The sequence below is a fragment of the Brachycentrus maculatus genome, unplaced genomic scaffold (assembly GCF_059751285.1).
Source record: "Brachycentrus maculatus isolate JH-2025_06_01 unplaced genomic scaffold, ASM5975128v1 h1tg000619l, whole genome shotgun sequence".
Taxonomy (NCBI): Eukaryota; Metazoa; Arthropoda; class Insecta; order Trichoptera; family Brachycentridae; genus Brachycentrus; species Brachycentrus maculatus.
Window position 1 is genome coordinate 106,877 of NW_028281357.1, and position 22,647 is coordinate 129,523.

The 22,647-nt window shown below is 31.9% G+C and overlaps 2 protein-coding genes across 2 annotated transcripts in view; one reads left to right on the forward strand and one right to left on the reverse strand.

The window, feature by feature from the left end:
- LOC148301038 (potassium voltage-gated channel subfamily KQT member 1-like) overlaps positions 1 to 6,300 on the reverse strand; it is a 33,575-nt gene extending 27,275 nt beyond the window's left edge. Inside the window, exon 1 of the mRNA XM_088273895.1 lies at positions 5,993 to 6,300. Within this exon, the coding sequence (XP_088130021.1) occupies positions 5,993 to 6,164 (172 nt within the window). The 5' untranslated portion in view covers positions 6,165 to 6,300. The remainder of the gene's footprint in view (positions 1 to 5,992) is intronic.
- Positions 676 to 4,871, forward strand: LOC148301039 (retinol dehydrogenase 12-like). The gene is made up of 4 exons (XM_088273900.1): positions 676 to 1,021; positions 2,034 to 2,161; positions 3,245 to 3,459; positions 4,607 to 4,871. The coding sequence occupies exons 1-4, from the start codon at positions 676 to 678 to the stop codon at positions 4,716 to 4,718; spliced, it is 801 nt and encodes a 266-aa protein (XP_088130026.1). The 3' UTR covers positions 4,719 to 4,871.
- Positions 6,301 to 22,647: the final 16,347 nt, after the last annotated feature.

Sequence of the window (22,647 nt, forward strand, 5' to 3'; positions counted from 1 at the left end):
AAAGTAATTGAAGAAAGACTTTTCTTAAATTCATTTTACAATTGGCGGGAATCGAACCCGCAACGCCAGTTTCACAGTCGAGCATCTATACACTACGCTACGGTAATACGTATCTTAATGACTTTCTCATGCTTGTACTCATAATATTTATACTTTCTGACATTTCTCTCACTCCTTTCAAGAACGTCGTAAATCAAAAAAATTGATTTTTCAGAAGATCGTTTTTAAAGTTTAAAAATATAACACAATGTATTGAAAATAAATATTAAGCCATTTATTGAACTTTTTACTGTGCAACAGATCTTTTTAGGTAAAACCTCACTGTTTTTTTTCCATTTGAAAAATATTTAGTTTATTTAAAAAAAATATTAAACAATACCTTTTATTCAAAATGCAAAAACAATATTTTCTGCCCTGTAGCGGGTAAATATTAAGTCAAAAATATGCTTCTTTTGCTGGGATATAGTACATTTTATGGGCATTCCGAAAACATGCACTACTAAAAATTGACGATTTTTGTTTTGTGACGTTCTTGAAAGGAGTGAGTTATTTGTCTATAATTTAAATTATAAATTAAAAAAAAGTCCGAAAAACAGTTTTAATAAAAATACCAAAGTTACTCTTTGTTTTCACTAACATAGTTTTCTTTTTGTTTATGTAGGAGCGAGCGTTTTCATGGCTTGCCGAGACATTTCAAAGGCTAAAACAGTCGCAGAAGAGATCGAATCAATGTGCAAGAACGATAGAAATGTAGGCAAACTATCAATTGTCCAAGTTGATCTAAGTTCCTTGAAGTCTGTAAGAAGCTGCGCTGAAAAAATCTTGGAAACGGAAAGCAAACTTGACATCCTCGTGAACAACGCTGGTGTAGCAGGAGTCAACGATCTGACTGAAGAGGGATATGATAAAACGTTCTGCACCAACTACTTGGGACATTTCCTTCTGACGATGCTACTGCTTCCTTTGCTGCAGAAATCCAAAGCGGCAAGAATTGTGAATGTCTCGTCAATTCTGCATCGCGGTAAGCATTTTTAAATTGGAATATTATGTTCTAAATATGATTAATATTTAAAGCATTTACTTTGTGGTTAGTCATTTTTACTCATTTATTTTTTTACAAAAATGTTAATAATATTAGTATATAACCACTCACCGAGATTTTTATGTCTACCGGTTTCGAGACGTACCCGTCTCTTCGTCAGGACAATCACTAACACAGCATGCAAACAATACTACCCTTCACCACCGTAGCACCATTTACAAAATTAAAAAACTACACAAAATTTCTAACACATGTGATTTTTGGTCGACTCGAAGACCAACATGTACTATAGTTTTCAATACAGACATGCGTTACGAGCCGAGGTTAAACATACAATGTATCTTTAACCTCGTATTTTTATTTATAAATAAATTATTTATTTTTGTATGTTTAGCCTCGGCTCGTAACGCATGTCTGTAAAAATCATTACTATTTAGTAAAATTCAAATCAATAAAGTTCAAAAACTAGTATAAATAGCATTAATTGTCATTAATTTATTTTTTATTATATCAGGTACTGGACTAGACTTGATATAATAAATAATAAAACGCTGCTCGCTGATAGTGTGAGAAGGAGACGTGTATTAACCAGTGCTTCCTATTTGTTATTTTATTATTATTTTATGTTATAAGATTTTTTGTTTCTCTAATAGTGTATTTAAAAGTGTATTTTATATTAGATACTGTATACATGTATCATGTTAAAGACATTAGCCGTTCAATAAATAAATAAATAAATAAATAATTAAAATTGAATTTAAACGTAACTTCGTTTTAAAATCAGTATAAATTAAATAATAAATTAAAACAAAGTTACATTTTAATTATAAAATGTAAAATCACAAAGTTAGTGCTTCAAATATAAATTATAAATAAATAATTAGTAAAAAATCTTATAATTTTTTCATTACTATCAGCTTCTAAGTGGGATAGATTCTGGTAATTGTCAACAAATGGTAAGAGAATATAGCAATTTTGTTTTTTTTTACAGTTGGCAGAAGAAACATGGATGACTTCGATTTCAATAAGACGTTTGGATGGTACACTGCATTGTCATCATATGGGCAGAGTAAACTGGCCTTGGTGATGTTCACGAAAGAGTTGTCTTCGAGATTACGAGTGAGTATTATTATATCCTTAAAAGGAGAAGATGGACTAACTGAAACTAATCTGCTTTACTGCCTACACTGGAGTACTTCTAGAAACTTGGTGGTGGTTATAAAAACTAGATTTTTTTTAGATTGGGAGTCACAGGGACAATAAAGCCATTAAATGTGAATTTACAATCGGGTTACAAGTTTGTTTCAAATTTTCTATAATTTTCGCAACTTATTTTTTTTTAAATGCTTTGCAAGAGAAGTCTGTCAGGAAGCCTAGATGCATCTGTATCAAATCCGGGAGTAAGACTGACTTGGTAGGAAGTAAAAGAAATGGCACGAGATCGAGTGGCTTAGAGATATCTTCTAGTAGCTATTTGGTCCACATAGTGAGCCAACACTGATGAAAAGCATTGAAAGCTGTCCCACCGCATTTCCAGATCTGATACAGAAGCATCTAGGCTTCTTGACAGACCTTCTCTTGCAATTTAAAAAAAAAAACTCAATTGCGTAATTATTTGAAAACGTGAAACAAAATTGCATCCCGATTTTACTGTAAATGATAGGGTAGAACATTATTTTAACAGAAGAAGGATTCCATCCTATTTAGGGATATTACCAGGAAAAAGATAGGTCAGGATGAAGTGAATTTTGAGACGCTGATATTGAGATAGATAATTACTGTAATGAATTATTTAAGCATCTGCGACATTACTATTTATCATTAGAATCTTTACTATCCATCAAACCTCTTCCCTTAGTTTTCCCCTCTACCTCCTTCCCTAAACTGCTTTTTTTCTTTGCCTTCCGTATTATCATCAATTTGAAATATATTTTTTTTAATTTTCGAGTACTATCTACCATCCGATTGCAAACAGCTATATATGGTATCAAACGTTTTTGATCAATATCACTACTTTGTTTTTCGTTGGTTGGAAGATATAGCTTTTTAGCAATAAGCCCGCCAATGTACTTATTTATTTTCTGTACATGAAGTTTAAATAAATAAATTATTCAACCATCTTTGACTACTTCATTTTCTATATACATAGGTATATCAAATAAAATCCCCCAAGCGTAATTCCTGACAATACTGTTTTTCCAGGTTCACGGGATTCAGAACGTCAACGTATACAGTCTCCATCCGGGGCTTGTGAAGACGAGTATCGGGAGGAACCTGGACTCGATGTTCTACGGAGCAAAATGGGTGTGGAACAGCGTACTAGGATTGTTCTTCAAGTCGGCGGAGTCTGGCGCTCAGACGATAGTTTACTGTTCGGTTGATGAGAAATGCTCCGAGGAATCCGGATTTTACTACAGGTATAGTAATATTGATACCACAAGTACATTCAGATTGGTTTGATAGATACTACAAGTACAGTAAGATTGATTCTATTATACAGGTACAATATGATTGATTTTATGGACACTAGTATAGGCAAAAAATATATTATTTATGGATTTGATGTTTAATTCGTAGAACTCCATTTTATTTTATAAACGAAATATGTTTTATTGTTAAAAAACACATAAAAATTAATTTTGTGCCAATTGTTTCGCCTAGTTTTGACATTCGTTCGAAAAATCATTCGTTCAAAAAACTAAGCGAAACAATTGTCACAAAAATGATTTTTTATGTGTTTTTTAACAATAAAATACAAGCTAGACATAAAAAATCAGTATTTGATTTTAACATTTGATATGTAAAGAAATATTGATTGAATATCATATCGTTTCACTTGCTATAGTTTATTTAATGGGGTCTTTAAAAACACAAAAAAATCACCTTTATTTTTTTACACCTCATAAAGTCGGGCTGTAGTCCCAATGGTTAGCATCGCTGACTCTTGAGTCAGAATTTCTGGGTTTGTTATTCTAATACAACTTGACTCCATTTTTTTTTATATGGAATAGGTACTACACACACACACACACACACACACACACACACACACACACACACACTCACCCCAACCAACATAAGAATAGCATTATCGGAGGATTTTTTTAATTGGCCATAGTTTGGTTAATTAATATTGTATAATATATTGTTTTGGCTGTAAAAATCCCAAATAAAATAAAATAAATAAAATAAAATAAATAAAATAAATAAATAACGGGCCGCTAAGGCCTATGAAAAAATTATGAAATTTAATTATCAATTTGCATAATAAAGACATTACTATTTTTATTTTTAATAAATAAAAAAAACTTTCCCGTAATAACATTTTTACTAAATTTGACTTTTTATTTAACATGGACATTACGTTACTTGAAAATTTTCTCTTAAAAGCCGTCTCGCTTATATCCATGCTCTGATCCATACTCCACTGTATTAGATTTTTCTTATTCTTTTTTCTTCTTCTATATCTTCACAAAAAGCCTCATGACGTCAATGTGCTAAGTATATATATTTTTAAATGGTGCTGATAATATTCTAACATTGGTGTTATATTCTGTTTTGCAGTGATTGCGAACGGGTGACTTCAAGTTCAATATCTCGAAATGAAGAACTTTGCCAAAAGCTCTGGAATAACTCTTGCCAAATGGTCGGACTTTCAACACAGTTACCAATATGATTAAAATAATATTATATTAAAAGACATATCGCTCACTCCTTTCAACAACGTCATAAATAAATAAATAAAACTTGATTTTTCAGGATATCTTTTTTAAAGTTTTAGAATATTATAAAATACATTAAAAATAAATATCAAGCCACTTATTGACCTTTTTACGTAAAACCTTTTTTCTCCATTTGAAAAATATTAAGTTTATTTTAAATAATTAAACAATACATTTTCTTCAAAATGCAAAAACAATACTTTCTGCCCTGTAGCGCATAAATATTAAGTTAAAATATGCCGATTTTGCTGGGATATAGTACATTTTCTGGGCATTCCAATAACTGAAAATTGACGGTTTTTTTTATTCATGACGTTGTTGAAAGGAGTGAGCGATATGTCTTTATTAGATTAAGTTTTGTACTGACATTTCTTGTTGGAACAGTATTTTGTATAATATATAGTTTTTTCCCACAATTTTATTTGACCAGCTACCGATTTTCGTCGTAATAGATATCATCAGACTATCCACATCTTTATTATGTTGCACCTTTATCAAAATCACAGGTTCTCAAACTATGTAGTTTTTTTAAATGCTTTTTTAGGCCTTTATACAATTTATAGGCTGGTTTAAGCCACTTTATACACGTGCAACATTTAATAACCATTCTACTCGTGATTGAAAACCATAGTCCTCAAAATGTATCTAAGTATCGTATCTAATCAAAAGTATCTAATGTATCATTATCGGATTATTTTATACACTGGGAGACGCCTAAAAATACGAGTTTTGATTCTTATGACACTTATAATTTGACCAGTTACTTTAATAACAACATTTTGGGTACCTACCGTAGAACGGGGCTACTTGAACTTTGATGTGTTACTCGAGCCCAGTACAAAAAAATATTTAGATCGTGGTATTGATCAAAGTATCGTGACAATAAGTGTCACCTGTCAGGGAAACAATGAACCATGTCGATATGTTCATTATTGTAGACCAAACACAGATTTAAATCTTTTTTTGTACTGGGCTCAAGTAACACATCAAAGTTTAAGTAGTCCCGTTCTACGGTATGTCTAAATCCCAGTTCACAAATCTGGATTTCTCCACTAATGCGTTATTTTCACGTTTTCGACATCTCAATATAGAGGAGAGGAAAAGGGCTATAGTACGTTTGTTTAGAGGTCCGTCCGCCTGCGTGGTGTCCTGATGAGCATACCTTTATTGCCGGAAAAACGTGCATGCAAAATAGCGTAGAAGAATAAGAAGAAGAAGGTAAACATACCTATGATACAGATTGGCTTCCGGATAAACCTCAGTCTGCCGCAGCAGCCCATGTACTTGGAGCGGCATCCTGCTGACCAGAGTCTCACGAGGTACTCCACTCCGAAGAACACTACCAGACAAATTTCCTGAAATGTCAAATTCAACGATTCGTCAAATGAGCATATATGCATAACAGCAATAAAATAACCGAAAACTGGAAGTGGAGTGATAGTAAGTAAGTTTTTTTTAATTGAAATTTAATAGAATCATAATAGCCAAGTTAAAATAACTTCATTTTTTTAAATTTTTTTTTATTTATTGACTTGGCGTTTAATTTGTAGAACTCCATTTTAATTTATGTATTTATTTTAAATCAAACACAGATTTTTTGAGTCTACTAAGTTGAATTTTATTAACAAAAAACACATAAAAAAATTAAATTGTGACAATTGTTTCGCCTTGTTAGGGCATTATCAAACGAATGTGAAGATCAAATGGACTACGGTCCATTTGATATTCACATTCGTTTGATAATGCCCTAACAAGGCGAAACAATTGTCACAATTTAATTTTTTTATGTGTTTTTTGTTAATAAAATACAACTTAGTAGACTCAAAAAATCTGTGTTTGATTTAAAATAAATACATAAATTAAAATAACTTCATCAAAACGAACATTGAAATGAGTATCACATTATCCCATTCGAAGTAATCTAGCAAAACTTCAATTACATATTACTTTTTTTTACAAAAATATTAATTATATTAGTATAAAACCACTCACCGAGATTTTTATGTCTACTGGTTTCGAGACGTACCCGTCTCTTCGTCAGAACAATCACTACCACAGCATGCAAACAATACCACCCTTCATCACCATAGCACCATTTACACACTCAAAACTACACAAAATGTTTGACACATGCGATTTTTGGTCGAGTTGAGGACCAACATGCATTAAGGTGTAAATGGTGCTATCGTGGTGAAGGGTGGTATTGTTTGCATGCTGTGGTAGTGATTGTTCTGATGAAGAGACGGGTACGTCTCGAAACCGGTAGACATTAAAATCTCGGTGATTGGTTATATACTAATATTATTAACATTTTTGTAAAAAATAAATAAGTAAAAATGACTAACCACAAAGTAAATGCTTTAAATATTTATAATATTGGGAATATTCAATTCTTAAACCAGTTTCAATAAAAAAGTGAATGGAGTAAAATTAGTGTTAATGTAACTAACCAAATTTTATATCACAGTCAAAATAACACTAATAAGTAACAAATCAATATCCAGTATCCAAATAACCAAGTAAAAATAACGTAATATATGTATTTGATTTTAAATAACTCTTTAAATAACGTAATACCAAAATCATAATAACTGAATAAATATCTATGTTTCGCAAAACCGTTAAACACATATCTGATAAAATAACCCAAAAAACATTTTGAAAAATAATACCGTAGTATTTAGTTTTTTTTATTAACCCTTTGGACGCGTTAATGGACTATAGTCCATGGCTTGTAAAAACCATGGACTTAAGTAAACAAATTAAAGGAAGTAAAAGGAATTTTTTAGAATACTTTATTTTTTATAGTAGTTTTTTATAGTAGTCCGCCTCCGTAGTGAAATGGTCAGCACACTCGGCTACCGTTCTGGAGGTCCCGGGCTCGATTCCCAAGGGGGGTAAAATAAATATAAGTGATTTTTTCACTGTCATATTTATTCAATATTACCCTGGACTGGTACCTGAAGCGGAGGGCTGATCACCTTTCCTCCATGTGTAAACGATCAAGATAACACTGCGTTTATATGACGCAGTGCCCTATGCACCATTGGGGTGCGGATAAGGGTATCATTATTATTATTTTTTTATGGAAAATTTGATTTTTTCAATCAATTTTTATTTTTTGCTTAACGCGTTCAAAGGGTCAAAATATATTCTTTCCAGAATAGCATTAAAAAAATAAGGCGATGTAAAATAATTTAAGGAAAAAGACATTAAGAATGGTGTAAAGACTTTCAGTCAAAAATAATTCCGTGAAAATAATCTACGTGAAATCACGGCATCAAAATAAAACAACGAATAACTAAAAACGAGTAAAATGACTAGTTACTTCATAACGTTATTTTGCAGGAGTAGACAAAGAGGATAGAATGCAATACGCGTTTGTCCTGATATACATGCACTCATAAACAGCTCAACACTCATAAAAATCTAAGCGTACACATGTTATGCCTTCAGATTTCGTAGATTTTAATCAATACCAAAATTGAAATATAATCTATTTAAAATAACGGATTTAAATAATACAATAAAAATCGAAATAGCCGAGTCTAATAAATAAATTCGCCAAAATATTTAAAAAAATACCACCTTTAGTAAATTAAGGTTTTCATGACTTACTTTGAAATTTCTTTAGATCCAAATTTTTTCATTTCATACGACTACATTCTCACGTACCAGCCGCTACTTTGGTTTAATATTACATGAGTTGCTACATGCTACATACAAAAATACTTCTTATAAAAGAAAGACGTAAATGAACTTACCATCCAGAAAAGTGTTTCGTTGGCAAAATTGCTGTACTGGTCGATGGTAGAAAGGACACTGAAGATCAGGCAGACCAAAACCACCATAAACCTAAAAAGAGATACATTACCATTATTCTAAAATACAAAGTTGGATATTAATTTGTTTCTTTCATGCATATGTGTAAAACGAATGCTCCCTGAAAAACGAATTAAACACATTTTCCACTTTGTAAAACTGTGCACTGGGCAATAATTGTTTAATAAAATTCTTAAATAAGTAATGTATTTTATTACAATTCATAGTCGAATATTGAACCTCTTTCGTGACATATATGTTTATCGTACTGTATTATGTATATATCTATTTTATTTTATAAATATTTTATTTTAAGGAACATTTTTTTATTGATTATATGTATTGCGGCTTTTTGGACATAACCTGTGTTGCGCCAAAATACTTACATATTAATACAATAAAGATTTTTTTTAATTACTACATTTTATACATTACATACAATAGATACAATAACAATTTAAAGGTTTTACAATAAAATAATAACAAACATTAAGCCTGAACTCTTATGACTTTATGTTTTACTTGGTAAATACCACTAAATAGTGGTATTAATCAAGTAAAATATTAAGTAAAGATTGATAGATATTGCCACAAAGTGGCTACCGAATCAAATTATGAATACAAATACCTAAACTTAGTTTTACAATAATCCATATATTTTTTTGAAACGCTCATTATATTAATTAAATATGTAATATAATATAATTTTATTACTGTTAGTTTAGATTATATTTAAGAGGAAAATATAAATCATGAAAAATTAACGATTATCCATAAGCCACATGCATAAATAAAAATTTGTACGAGAAAAGTTTGGAAAAAAGTTTATTTTGTAGTTCCGTTATGACAACGTTATATATAACGCGTTATTATAACTGTTATAACCACGTTATAAGTGCTCCTGTCTAAATTGTTCACTTTAAATATTAATGTTGATCACTCCCCTCCAAAAATGTTTCATTCAAATGGTTTATGTTCTTATTTAACATGCTCGAAAACCATCAAATTTATATCATTTTCGAAATACTTGACGCTTAATGCAATCAAAACGGTAGTAAAATATTTCCTTTAAATTCTCTCCCTTCATTCTATAGTTTATTGCGCGAAGGGATGAAGGCTATAATAATCGTAACGTGTTGTCGGCAGTGTAGTGCCTTCTGTATTTAAATTAAAGCGTTGCCTAGATCTGACAACGCCGTGCCGGTTGTTATAAGTAAACCGGTTACAAAATAATTTTCATACAATACACGAGTTACTTTTTTAACGCTTTCATCATCCTTCATAACACATCGGCAGCTAGATGGCGTATAAATTTTACCAAATCTAACTAACCATCACGCCACCTACCCTGCGGTAGGCAGAGAGAATAGAACGCCATATCAATCTGTCTGCAATCATTCTTCGCATCTTCCACATTCATGCATCTCAATCTTCATCATCTCAAATATATCCGCTAATTATTTGGACTGCTGACCTGATCACTTTAAAATTCATGAAATAATTCATCACACCAAGACCAACATTCGTTTCATAAATTTGTTAAACAGTTCTTTTCTCACTCATTCGTTCCACGTGAACAAACCATCTTAACACACCTTTCATAATTTTACTGATAATATTATCTATAGCTTTAGCGTTTAATATGTAGAACTTCGTTTTAATTTATATGTTAAATGTTAAAATCAAACCATTTTTTTTAAACAAATAAAAAATTAATTTCTTTCGCTTTGTTTTGGCATTTTCAATTTGATATTCGTTTGAAAATGCCATAACAAGGCGAAACAATTGCCACAAATTTATTTTTGATGTGTTTTTTAACAGTAAAATACAGTTTTGTAGACTCAAAAAATGGATTGATTTTAAAATTGTGATTGATTTTAACATTTATTATATAAATTCATCGATAATGTTTATCTCAGGCTTGCATTCTTTCCTTATTTTACTATTTGACATCTATCGTGCTTCGTTTTCTCGCACATTCGTCAGAGAGATCGACTGCATTCAGTACACACCTAAAACGTTGTGAATATAGAGATATGTTCATACACTCGCAGGGTAAGCACCATTTTTCCACTTTTGTGACAATAATTGAACTGTCTCGAGAGACGGGCCCGGATGTGTGGTACGTTTCCACTCCAGATGCTCGTGGCATTAGCATTTGACACTGACATTTCAAGCTATTGATATGGTTTATCGAATTTAAAAAAAAATAAAAATACGTTTTAAAATAATCCTTTTGAGATTCTAGAAAACGAAATGACATGGAACATGATCGGACACATCTCGCAACTTGAGGATCTTATCAATATCGCTGACATAATATAACAAGGGATTTTTTTTATAAAAAATAAAAAAAATGTAATTTATTTTGTCGAGATATGATTATTGAAATAATTTAGGATTTTTTTTTATTAACTACATTATTTTATGACATCTCAACACAGATGAAAAATATGGAAGACTGGGCATTTACAGGGCTTATGACCGTCAAAGGCTGGTTTTATTTACTTACTGAAATGACTCATTTAAGGTTGCTGTTTTTGGCAATGTTTTATTATATATAAATACATATAATTAACTTTAATTATATAAATATGTATTTATATTTTTTTTATCAACACAAATTTCTGATTGGCCTAGATTAAAATTAAACATTTTTCAAAGTTAGAAAAAACAAAATTCCACTTAATGTTCTATAAACCTTGTGTATAATAAGCACGGTAAATACGATAGTAAATGCAATTCACATTAAAAAAGACCTTAAGTTCCACTGAAGTATCCGGTATTTTGTGTCCTTTTTGATACATTGTAAGGCCTTTAAAAATGGTAACTTTTAAAGAATATACCTGATAAACAGCAAACGGTGTTTATATCAAAGCTGTCAATACGAATTTCAACGCTTTCGAATCTCAAGACGTTTTTTGCAGATCGGGTACGTTGAAAACCTTCTACATTTTTGATGAGCAAAGACAAGTTTCCCCAACGGATGAACTGTGAATATTCAACTGAATTGGATTTACAGATATAAGTATGTATGTTATCTATTTATATTCGCAAAATACAATATTCATACATTTCTCCTTTAGTTCGCCGAAGTACTAGCTATTTACTTCGAAGAACACGATGGAAGGTAGCCAATGTATTTTAAATATCATTTTATATTTCACGATACTAGAGCTTTATGAAATGTAAGTAATATACATCCCGAATTATTCAAAATGCTGGAGACGTTTTGAAAACATGATTTTAAATTTTTGTTCAACTTAAATTTTGACCAGTGTATTCAAATTTTATTCACAGTATTTGTCAAAATGACAGAGTGACGAAATGACTTACCACAAAGTAAATGCTTTTATGTTTTTTTACAAATATGTTAGTAATATTAATAAAAATAAATAAATCCCTTACCGCACCCCGATGGTGCATAGGGCACTGCTTCATATAAACGCAGTGTTATATCGATCGATTACACATGAAGGAAAGGTGATCAGCCCTGCACTTCAGGTACCAGTCCAGTATAATATTGAATAAATATTAGAGTGAAAAAATCACTTATATTTATTAAACCCCCCTGGGAATAGAACCCGGGACCTCTAGAACGGTAGGCGAGCATTCTGAGTATTACACTACGGAGGCGGACAAACTAGTAATATTAGTATACCATATAACCACTTACCGAGATTTTTATGTCTACCGGTTTCAAGACATACTCGTCTCTTAGTCAAGGCAATCACTACAACAGCATGCAAACAATACTACCCGTCACTACCATAGCGCTATTCACACACTTACAAATACACAAAATATTTGCATGCTATTGTAGTGATTGTCCTGACGAAGATGTCCTTGAAACTGGTAGGCATAAAAATCTCGGTGAGTGTTTATATACTAATGTTACTAACATTTTTGTTAAAAAATGTAGTAAAATTAAAACTCACTGACCACTTAGTAAATGCTTGAAATATTACAAAGTGATTTAAATATTTATAATATTAAAAACATTGCCAAGAGTTTTACTGATATATCTACGTAAATGAAGAAGTTTATTGAAATGATACTCTGGGGATTCACAGTGCTTACGACCCATCATTGACTGGTTTGATCACGTTATAGACCGTACAAAACGTTCAACTACAAAATATCACTCTAACTACAATAACTAACTAACTAACCATCACGCCGCTTCCCCGCAGGAGTAGGCAGAGAGAATCGAACGCCACACCACTCTGTCTTTGCAAACATTCTTTGCCTCTTCTACATTCATGCATCTCCTCATACATACCCGACGATTATTACGACTCCTGACCCGGCCGCTTTCAAGTATTTGACACACCTGATTGTGCCAAGTTTTCCTCGGTCGTCCTCTGCTTCTTTTTCCAACTACATTCGCCCCATAAATCACTCTAACATCACTGTAATTTAGGTAAATTACACATTAAAATATTCACCTGAAGAAAAACATCAAATTGTGGTTGAAATTGGTTTTTCATATTTGAATAAAAATCTTTACACGCAATTCCAGCATATTGTGAAAAAAATTGGACACAATGAAAATATTGCAAAATCAATTATGTTTCCTTTGCGGTTTAATGTCAGCCAGCCCACCCCGCGCCACGCGGTAATTTAATTTCCCGAAATAATTTCAGGAATGGAAATTCAGCAGTGAATTTCAGTTTTCAGCAAACTGGGGCAGACTGAAAAATCCATACTACGATGCATTATCCACAATAACGTATGCACAACGCGGCATGCTGTGAAAAGATCAGACAGGATTAATCTTGAAAAGCTGAATACAGTTTATATATATATATAAATATATATATATATATATATATATATATATATATATATATATATATATATATATATATATATATATATATATATATATATATATATATATATATATATATATATATATATATATATATATATATATATATATATATATATATATATATATATCGAAGGCATGACCTAGGCGACGTTGATATATACTTATGTATAGAAGAACATATACATACGTATATATCACATACGTTCTGCTTCGTTTCATCAAATTTAAAACATGTTTACTACTTAAAAAATATATCCACTAATTAAAACTGCTATGGTCGACTTCAGCCTTCATACTGCACTGGTTAGTAAAAAACCAAACATGGAAAACTCCATAATTTATTATTTATTTTAATAAAAATCAAAACACAATTTGCGATCAAACAGCATATATTAATTCTTGTGACAGCTGTTTCGCCTTGCGCGAGTAATATCAAACTGTGTTGAAAAAATATTTACTGTGTAAACTTTTTGCAACTACTAAAAATATTTAGTAGTTGCAAAAATTCAAGTAGTGTGGTTGTCAATCATGTGTAGAATCGTGAATGTTATACTTGAAGAAAGTGATCACTTAAAACCAGCCTTAGACCTGTCGTTAGCCTTTTAAATATCTAGACTTCCATATCATATTCATTTTCATCTAATTGATGTATCAAAAAGTAAATCCATTTAATTTCGTTCCATTAAAAAATTACTTTTTCCGTTCCTGTTACTCAAAAAATACTCCCCCAATTAAAACTAATATGGTCCACTGCAAACTCTATAGTGCCCTGATTAATGCGGTAAAGACAGAAGTAATTACACCAATTACAAAAAATAGTTCAACTTAAAATATAGAAGAGAGACATGGAGTTGGAAAAAGATGGATGAAAGTAGACTGAATGCAGTCGAAACGCGATGAATGTTTCAATGGTGATATAAGGAACTAGACTGCAAGGATGTAAGACTAAGAAAAGTGAACATTTTGAGTGTGTCACAAAATCTGGATTATCTCCAATTATAATAGTTACTTTCACATTATTTTTTAAAATCTCATTAAAGATGAAGAAGAATATGGAAGTCTGCGCATTCACGGATCTGACGACCGTCGTATTTAGCCTATGACGGTCGTCAGACCCGTAAATGCCCAGATTTCCAAATTATTCTTCATCTTTGACTCATCAAAAAATTATACGAAATGTCAAAAAATTATACGAAAATAACTCCTGTAATTGGAGATAATCCAGATTTTGTGAACGAGTATTTGGACACCTCAAAATGTTGTAGAAATTCTGCGTTTCAATTTGTAAATTTTGATTGGTTAATACCACTAACTAATAATAATCTATTACGACACGTGTTTCGATGCATTCCACATAATTCACAAATACCGGTATTTACCAAGGAAAAGTAAAATTAAAAAAAAAATGGTTAGATATTACCACAAAATTAGTGTCGAATCAAATAATGAAATTTGAAAGTAACGTGTAGTTATGTTAGTCTTAATCAAATCAAAATCAGCCTTCTCACATCCGTTGCTAAGCAGCTTGTTTCGGAAGTAAGCAGGGGTAATAAATAAATCCCAACCATTTCCGGTGACGTCAGGCAACAGGAAATGTTCCGGTATCCCGCGACGGAAAAGTGCTAATAATATTCCACGTCAGACACTCAACTATCGATTACACAAGTTTATAAATTTACAGTACTGCAGACAAGACATATCGCTCACTCCATTCAACAACGTCATATATCAAAAATCGTCAATTTTCAGTTGTGCATGTTTTCGAAATGCCCAGAAAATTTACTATATCCCAGCAAAAGCGGCATATTTTAAACTTAATATTTACCCGCTACAGGGCAGAAAGTGTAGTTTTTGCATTTTGAAGAAAAGGTATTGTTTAAATGTATTTTGAAATAAACTCAATATTTTTCAAATGGAGAAAAAACATTCAGGTTTTACCTAAAAAGATATGTTGCACAGTAAAAAGTTTAATACGTGCCTTGATATTTATTTTAAATACATTTTACTATATTCTTAAACATTGAAAACGATCTCCTGAAAAATCAAGTTTTTTGATATATAAAATGACGTTGTTGAAAGGAGTGAGCGATATATATATTTTTATTTTATTTTTTCTTTATTTTATTATTTCTTTAGTTTATATAATATTTCAAACAAAGTATTATTTGCACTTTATTTACATCCCATATATATTTACATCTTCTTACAGTAAACAAAACATTTATTTAAAATTCTTTGAGACTCTTTTCATTCTTCATACATTCAGGTATCATCATACATTTTCAAATTCTTAAACATTAAACAATTTGTGACTCGTACATATAACTTTGTACAAATGGAGAAAGAAATTAGTAATTAACTGATATCTCAACATAGATGAAGAGGATGTTTGAGTATTTACAGGGCTAACGACTTAGTAAATACCACTATTTCTTAAAATCTATTGTGACACGTGTTTCGATTCGACACGTGTACTGTGACACCGTATTCGTATTACGGTTTTTGGGAATCGTGCAGAATTAATTGAAACACATGTCACAATAGATTTTAGAAATAGTGGTATTCACTAAGTTAAACTTTATTTAAAAATGGAGAGATTGTTTCACAAAATGACTGCCGAATGAATTAATAAAATACAATTAAATAACAACCAAGTATGTAATTTTCCACATAAATTTTATTTGGCCAGCAACCGGGTTTCGTCGTTACCGACATCATCAGACTGATGTGAGTCGTAGACACAATTCTATGTTATATGTATATAACATAGAGTTATATGTACACAACAAGGCAGGGATTGAAAACCATATTTTTTAAATAATTTTTCTGACAAAATGAATTGAAATAAAATGAGTTTTAAGTATTTCATTTTGTCAGAAAAATTATATAAAATCATGGTTTTCAACTCCTGCCTTGTTGTTTATATAACAAAGAATTTTGTCTAACCTCACACCAGTCTAATGATGTCGGTTACGACGAAATCCGGTTGCTGGTCAAATAAAACTCATGTGGAAAAAATACAGGTTTGTTATTTTATTCTATAAAATGCAGTTCCACCAAAAAATGTCAGTACAAAACTTAAATCTAATTAATGAAATTCTATTTTTATTATTCTTAATACACTGTTATAAATAAAGGTCTAGTCATGAATAATTTAGAAAATTTAGAAATACATAAAAATATAAATTCAGATAAAACGTTAATTAATAATATACTGTTTCCAAATACGTCACCATTATTATATATGTTTCCTTTTACAAAAAAAAATTGTTCCTTAACCCCCCTCCCCCCTTCTCTATATTTATTACCCTATCAACCTCTGTACATAGGTACCTCTAAATATTTTTGCTCGTTAGTTTTAATTTTCACCTGTAGATGAAAACATCTATAAGTTATCGAAACTAGTCACATATAATAAAAATAAAACTCATTAAGTGGTTTATACTACTTTAGAATTTCCTGGAGAGACCACATCACGAATGAGGAAGTTCTTCGAGAATGCCATGTTCTCTCCGATTCCACGGCTTCACATGTTAGCCAATGCTTTTGAAAGTATACATTTATTTAATATATTGTTATCCTCCTTGAAATCTGTACTTTCTCAGCATTTCTTCTCCATGTTATAATGGATAAATTTAAACGTTGTGTTTCACCCTCTCTTGCTGCTCGCCGATAGTGTTTGAAGGAGACGTGTATTTACCAGTGCTTACTTTTTGTTATTTTATTATGATTTTATGTTATAAGACTTTTTGTTTCTCTATTAGTATATTCATTAGTGTGTTTTTATTTTCATATTAGATACTGTATATGTGTATTATATGTATTACCTTAAAGGCTTCAGCCGTTCAATAAATAAATAAATAAAAAAGAATCAAAGGAGAAAGGCACCTGCTCAGGACCTCGTCCAAAAGGCGTGCAAGATGGATCAGCCATGTAAAACGTCAAGAAGGTCTCTTGCATGCCATAATGGAGGGTATGACCGAGGTGACAAACTCTAGGGAACGCCCACGCCCAGAGTACCTGGAGGACCTGTGCTGAGACTAGGACGTGCGCTGCTCATCATATGCACATTTCAAAAGAGTCGCACAAGACAGGGAAGAATAGATGAGAAGAACAGAGGAAATTGCTGCAGACCAATCCCAGGATTGAAACCAGAGAAGAAGACTAAGTATTTAATTTTTTTTTTATAATGAATTTTCATATTCTTCGTAATCCATGTTGAGATGTCAACATGCTAATAGTATTTGCTGTGAATTTGTTCAGCTGTAATTATAACCTGGACATTAGAGCGGCATTAGATATAAACTACCCCGAGGATCGGCCGCAAGGGTAGTTTGGGAACACAAAACGGAACTAAACACGCAATCATTAATTCCAGCGGCCGGAATCAATCATCGACCCCTAATTGGGAGAGAATAGTGACCGAAACATTGCTTCTACAACCACCCAAATGTCCATCAATTATTCAAAACTGCATCATTAATTATTCAATAATGCATCATTAATATATAGAGCGGGAAAACAGAACGAGGACGACCGAAAAATACTTGGCACGATCAGATCAATCAGAACCTAAAATCTGGTGGTGTCAAAAGTCTGCGTGATTGGAGGGCATGTATGTATGACTAGATGTATGGATGTGAAGGAGGCGAGGAGTGTATGTCAGGACAGAAGAGTGTGGCGTTCCATTCTTTCTACCTACCCCTGCGGGGAAACGGCGTGATGGTTATAGTAGTAGTAGTAGTAGTAGTAGTAGTATATTAGTTTTTGACATCTCATCAAAGATGAAGAAGAATATGGAAGTCTGGACATTTATTTGGTGAATATTACACGTGTGTAGAGTGATCACTTAAACCAGCCTATGACGGTCGTCAGCCCCGTAAATGTTCTAATTTCCATATTCTTCTTCATATTTGATGAGATTTATAAAAACAATATGAAAAATAACTAATGTAATTGGAGATAATCCAGATTCGCGAACAAGTATTTGGACACACTCAAAAAGTTAACTACATATTGCTTATAACATTCTTCACAAAATTTTAAGAATGTCCCTTTTATTAAGATATATGCAAGATCCTAACCACATTATTTAACATACTAGGAGACGCCTGAAAGCATAATTTTCATTAGGCAGCTTATAATATTGGACATAGTTTTTTTCACATTCCTATACACAGGACCAACCTGCCGATGATTATGCCTGTAGGAAGCTTTGTTGAACAATATCTCATTGGATATTGATCGGTTCCATGTGTCTGAAGGAGTTTTCCGAAGCGGGATTCTTCTACACCTTTAGCAATAGTTCTTGCATATATTTTATTTTAATGTATTTTAATGTATACGATTAATTTTTTTTATAGCTTGTAATGTATATATTAATTGAAATAAATAAATTTAATTGAATAATTTGACCATATAGTATATTTTGGGAGTGTGTTTTCTAGAAATGGAAAAGTTGATAAAGATATAGAAAGGAGAGTGAATGCTAACTAACTAACCATCACGCCGCTTCCCCGCAGGGGTAGGCAGAGAGAATAGAAAGCCACACTACTCTGTCTTTGCAAACATTCTTCGTCTCTTCCACGTTCATGCATTTGCTCATACATACGTGAAAGCTTTCAAGTATTTGGCATACCTAATCGTGCCAAGTTTTCTCTCTCTCTTTCTCTCTGAAGTAACATAGTTTGTTAGTGTAATGTTTTAAACCTCCGTAGCCTTGTTCACCAGTTAATATATCGTAGTCATACAGGAGAAAGTGACCAAGTGCATTGTTTTACAAAAACGTGATCATTGACTATTTCATATCTTACTAGCTCAATATTGCCCTGAAAAAATCCCAAAGGATTTTAAACTTGGAAGTATAATATATTGACTTGTTAAAAATGACTAACTGCATTGGTGTTTATTTTCTTGCCAAGCAAAAGTGCCTTAAATGGCCTTCCTGAACATTTTTCGTTTTGGTAGTTGGTCACTTTCTCCTGTACGACTACGATATATTTATTTATCTTAAAGATATCATTCAACAAAACTTTTTAACTTTAGAAATCTCTGTTCTAATCTAACACTAAATTGACCTCGTCTAGATGCTGTGTAGTGTACACAACTTATATGTGCATATCTACACTATAGAACAGTACATTACGGTATGTTTCATTATTTCAGGAATTCAGTTAGTGTTTCGGGGATAATGAAGAGCTGAGGGATTTTCAGATTTCAGCGGGTACCTTTGAGAACGTGCGATGGAGAGAAATTCATATATGTATATTTTAGTAGTGTTAGCACGCCTTACTGATAACATTTGTATGTTTGTTTGAATAATTAAACGTTATAGAAGATAGAAGAATAATCCTTATCCGCACCCCAATGATGCATAGGGCACTGTGTCATATAAACGCAGTGTTATCTTAATCGTTTACACATGAAGGAAAGGTGATCAGGCCTGCGCTTCAGGTACCAGTCCATGGTAGTATTGAATAAATATTACAGTGAATAAATCACTAATATTTATTTTACCCCCTTTGGGAATCGAACCCGGGACCTCCAGAACGGTAGCCGAGCGTGCTGACCATTACACTACGGAGGCGGACAAATATACAAATATATATATAAATATACATATACATATATATAATAATAATAATAAAACCCTTATCGTGTTGCCGAGCGTGTTGACCATTACACTACGGAGGCGGACAAATATACAAATATATATATAAATATACATATACATATATATAATAATAATAATAAAACCCTTATCCGCACCCCAATGGTGCATAGGGCACTGCGTCATATAAACGCAGTGTTATCTTGATCGTTTACACATGAAGGAAAGGTGATCAGGCCTCCGCTTCAGGTACCAGTCCAGGGTAATATTGAATAAATATGACAGTGAAAAAATCACTTATATTTATTTTACCCCCCTTGGGAATCGAACCCGGGACCTCCAGAACGGTAGCCGAGCGTGCTGACCATTACACTACGGAAGCGGACAAATATACAAATATATATATATATATATATATATATATATATATAAATATACATATATACATATAAATATATATATATATATATATAAATATATATATATAAATATATATATAAAGGGTCCGCCATCTAAAGTTTTTTTTTTCAACTAGTGTTTATTTCGTGAATGGTAACACTTAGCTCATGTCTGATTTGACAGATAATTAGTTTTATCCTTCCGCTAAGCGAATATGGTTATGTGTATACGCTTGAACAACGCTGGGAAATATTGCGACATTACTTTGAAAATCATGGTAATGTTGCAGAATGTGTGCGAAAATTGCGTACGGTTTTTGGAAGAAGAGAAGCACCGTCAGCTCCGTATGTTCGTTATCTTGTGAAAAAAGTGAAAGAAACTGGCATCCTCATCGATAAACCAAAGCGTGAAAAGCCAAAAACAGTGCGTACATCCGAGAATATCGATGTTGTGGCAGAAAGTGTGCGTGAAGCGCCATCAACATCAATTCACCGTCGTTCTCAACAATTTGAACGGATTTTTGTTCACAAAAATTAAAGAAGAGGATATTGGCAACATTTGGTTTCAACAGGACGGCGCTACGTGCCACACAGCCGAAGCTACACTCGATGTTTTGCGCCCGTTTTTCAAAAAAAAAAAGTTATTTGGCGGACCCTATATATATATATATATATATATATATATATATATATATATATGTATAAATATATATATATATATATATATATATATATATATATATATATATATATATATATATATATATATATATATATATATATATATATATATATATATATATATATATATATATATATATATATATATATATATATATATATATATATATATATATATATATATATATATATATATATATATATATATATATATATATATATATATATATATATATATATATATATATATATATATATATATATATATATATATATATATATATATATATATATATATATATATATATATATATATTTGTATGAAGGGATGATATAAACTTGAGGGCTCACAACCTGGCATTTTATTGGCAAATGCCAGGTTGAAATCGACACGCTTTAGGCATGTATTGACTCTACATTTCATTATACGTAATGTTTCGTCTCTCCTGCAGCATCTTCATAAAAAAAGCAGTGTAAATAAACTTTGTGAGGTTGACGATATGCATGCCCTTAATGACTTCATAAAAACATGGTTCATAGACAAGAGTACGCATGTAACATATCTTTTTTTTTATTATGTGGTATAAATTCACACATGTAGTTGGAAGCAGTAAAAATAAAGCGAACAGCAACAACTTGATATGAAGTCGTTCAATTTATTATGCTCTGTTATGACTCCATTTTGTAAAGTTATGATATCTACACCAGAACTTAAAATATACACGTATGTTACATATACACACGCGAGGTTTCAAGTCAATTTATCCAGAGGGAAGACTTATTTATACGGGGTAACGTGGCTTAGTTTGTCCGCCGTGTTTAGCTACCGTGCGTGAAGTCCCGGATTCGAATCCAGAGGGGGGGGGGGGTTAAAATAAATATAGACTGATTTTACACCCTAATCTTGGGCAAATCTTGGTTACAACTGTCGGCAAGAAAATGTGATTCAGTTCACTTGGCCGTGTACTCCGCATGCCTCCTGAGAGCCTTAATCAAGCTCGCCTCTTTTACAAGGCATCAGGTCCGCCCAGGACAACCACTGCTGATAATTCGTCGGCAGTTCTCGTCAGAGCTTCAGGAAACGGATCTGACTTGAAAGGATGCAAGGGAGCTGGCAGCCGACAGGAAAGCCTGGAGACAGTTTTTGGACTCCATATGCTCCACCTAGGGAGCGGTCAATATTTATTTGATATTCTCCTGGACTGGTCCCTAAAGCGCAAGAGTGATCACCATTCCTTCATGTAAGTAGCAATGTAGATAACAATGTATCGATACGACGCGGTGTCATATGCACCATTGGATGCGCACAAGGGTTAGAAGAACTTAGCTTAACTACTCAATACTGTGTTTTTTTTTACAAAAATAGTGACATGAATATTCAATAACTGTTTTCTTGTCAAAACCATGTGATTATTTCGAGGAAAAAACTTATTTATTCAATACGGAAACGAATTTTTAAGAGAAAAATTCACTTACATGAGATGTGAACTGGATTTAGAGAAAATTAAGTTGCGACTTAACGAATTCTGGGCCTT

Bases quoted from the DNA above. Each gene is read 5' to 3' on its own strand.
- LOC148301039 (XM_088273900.1), top strand. From the start codon at position 676: ATGGCTTGCCGAGACATTTCAAAGGCTAAAACAGTCGCAGAAGAGATC. The intron at 2,162-3,244 runs GTGAGTATTATT...CTGTTTTTCCAG, and splicing joins AGTTGTCTTCGAGATTACGA to GTTCACGGGATTCAGAACGT. The intron at 3,460-4,606 runs GTATAGTAATAT...TCTGTTTTGCAG, and splicing joins GAATCCGGATTTTACTACAG to TGATTGCGAACGGGTGACTT.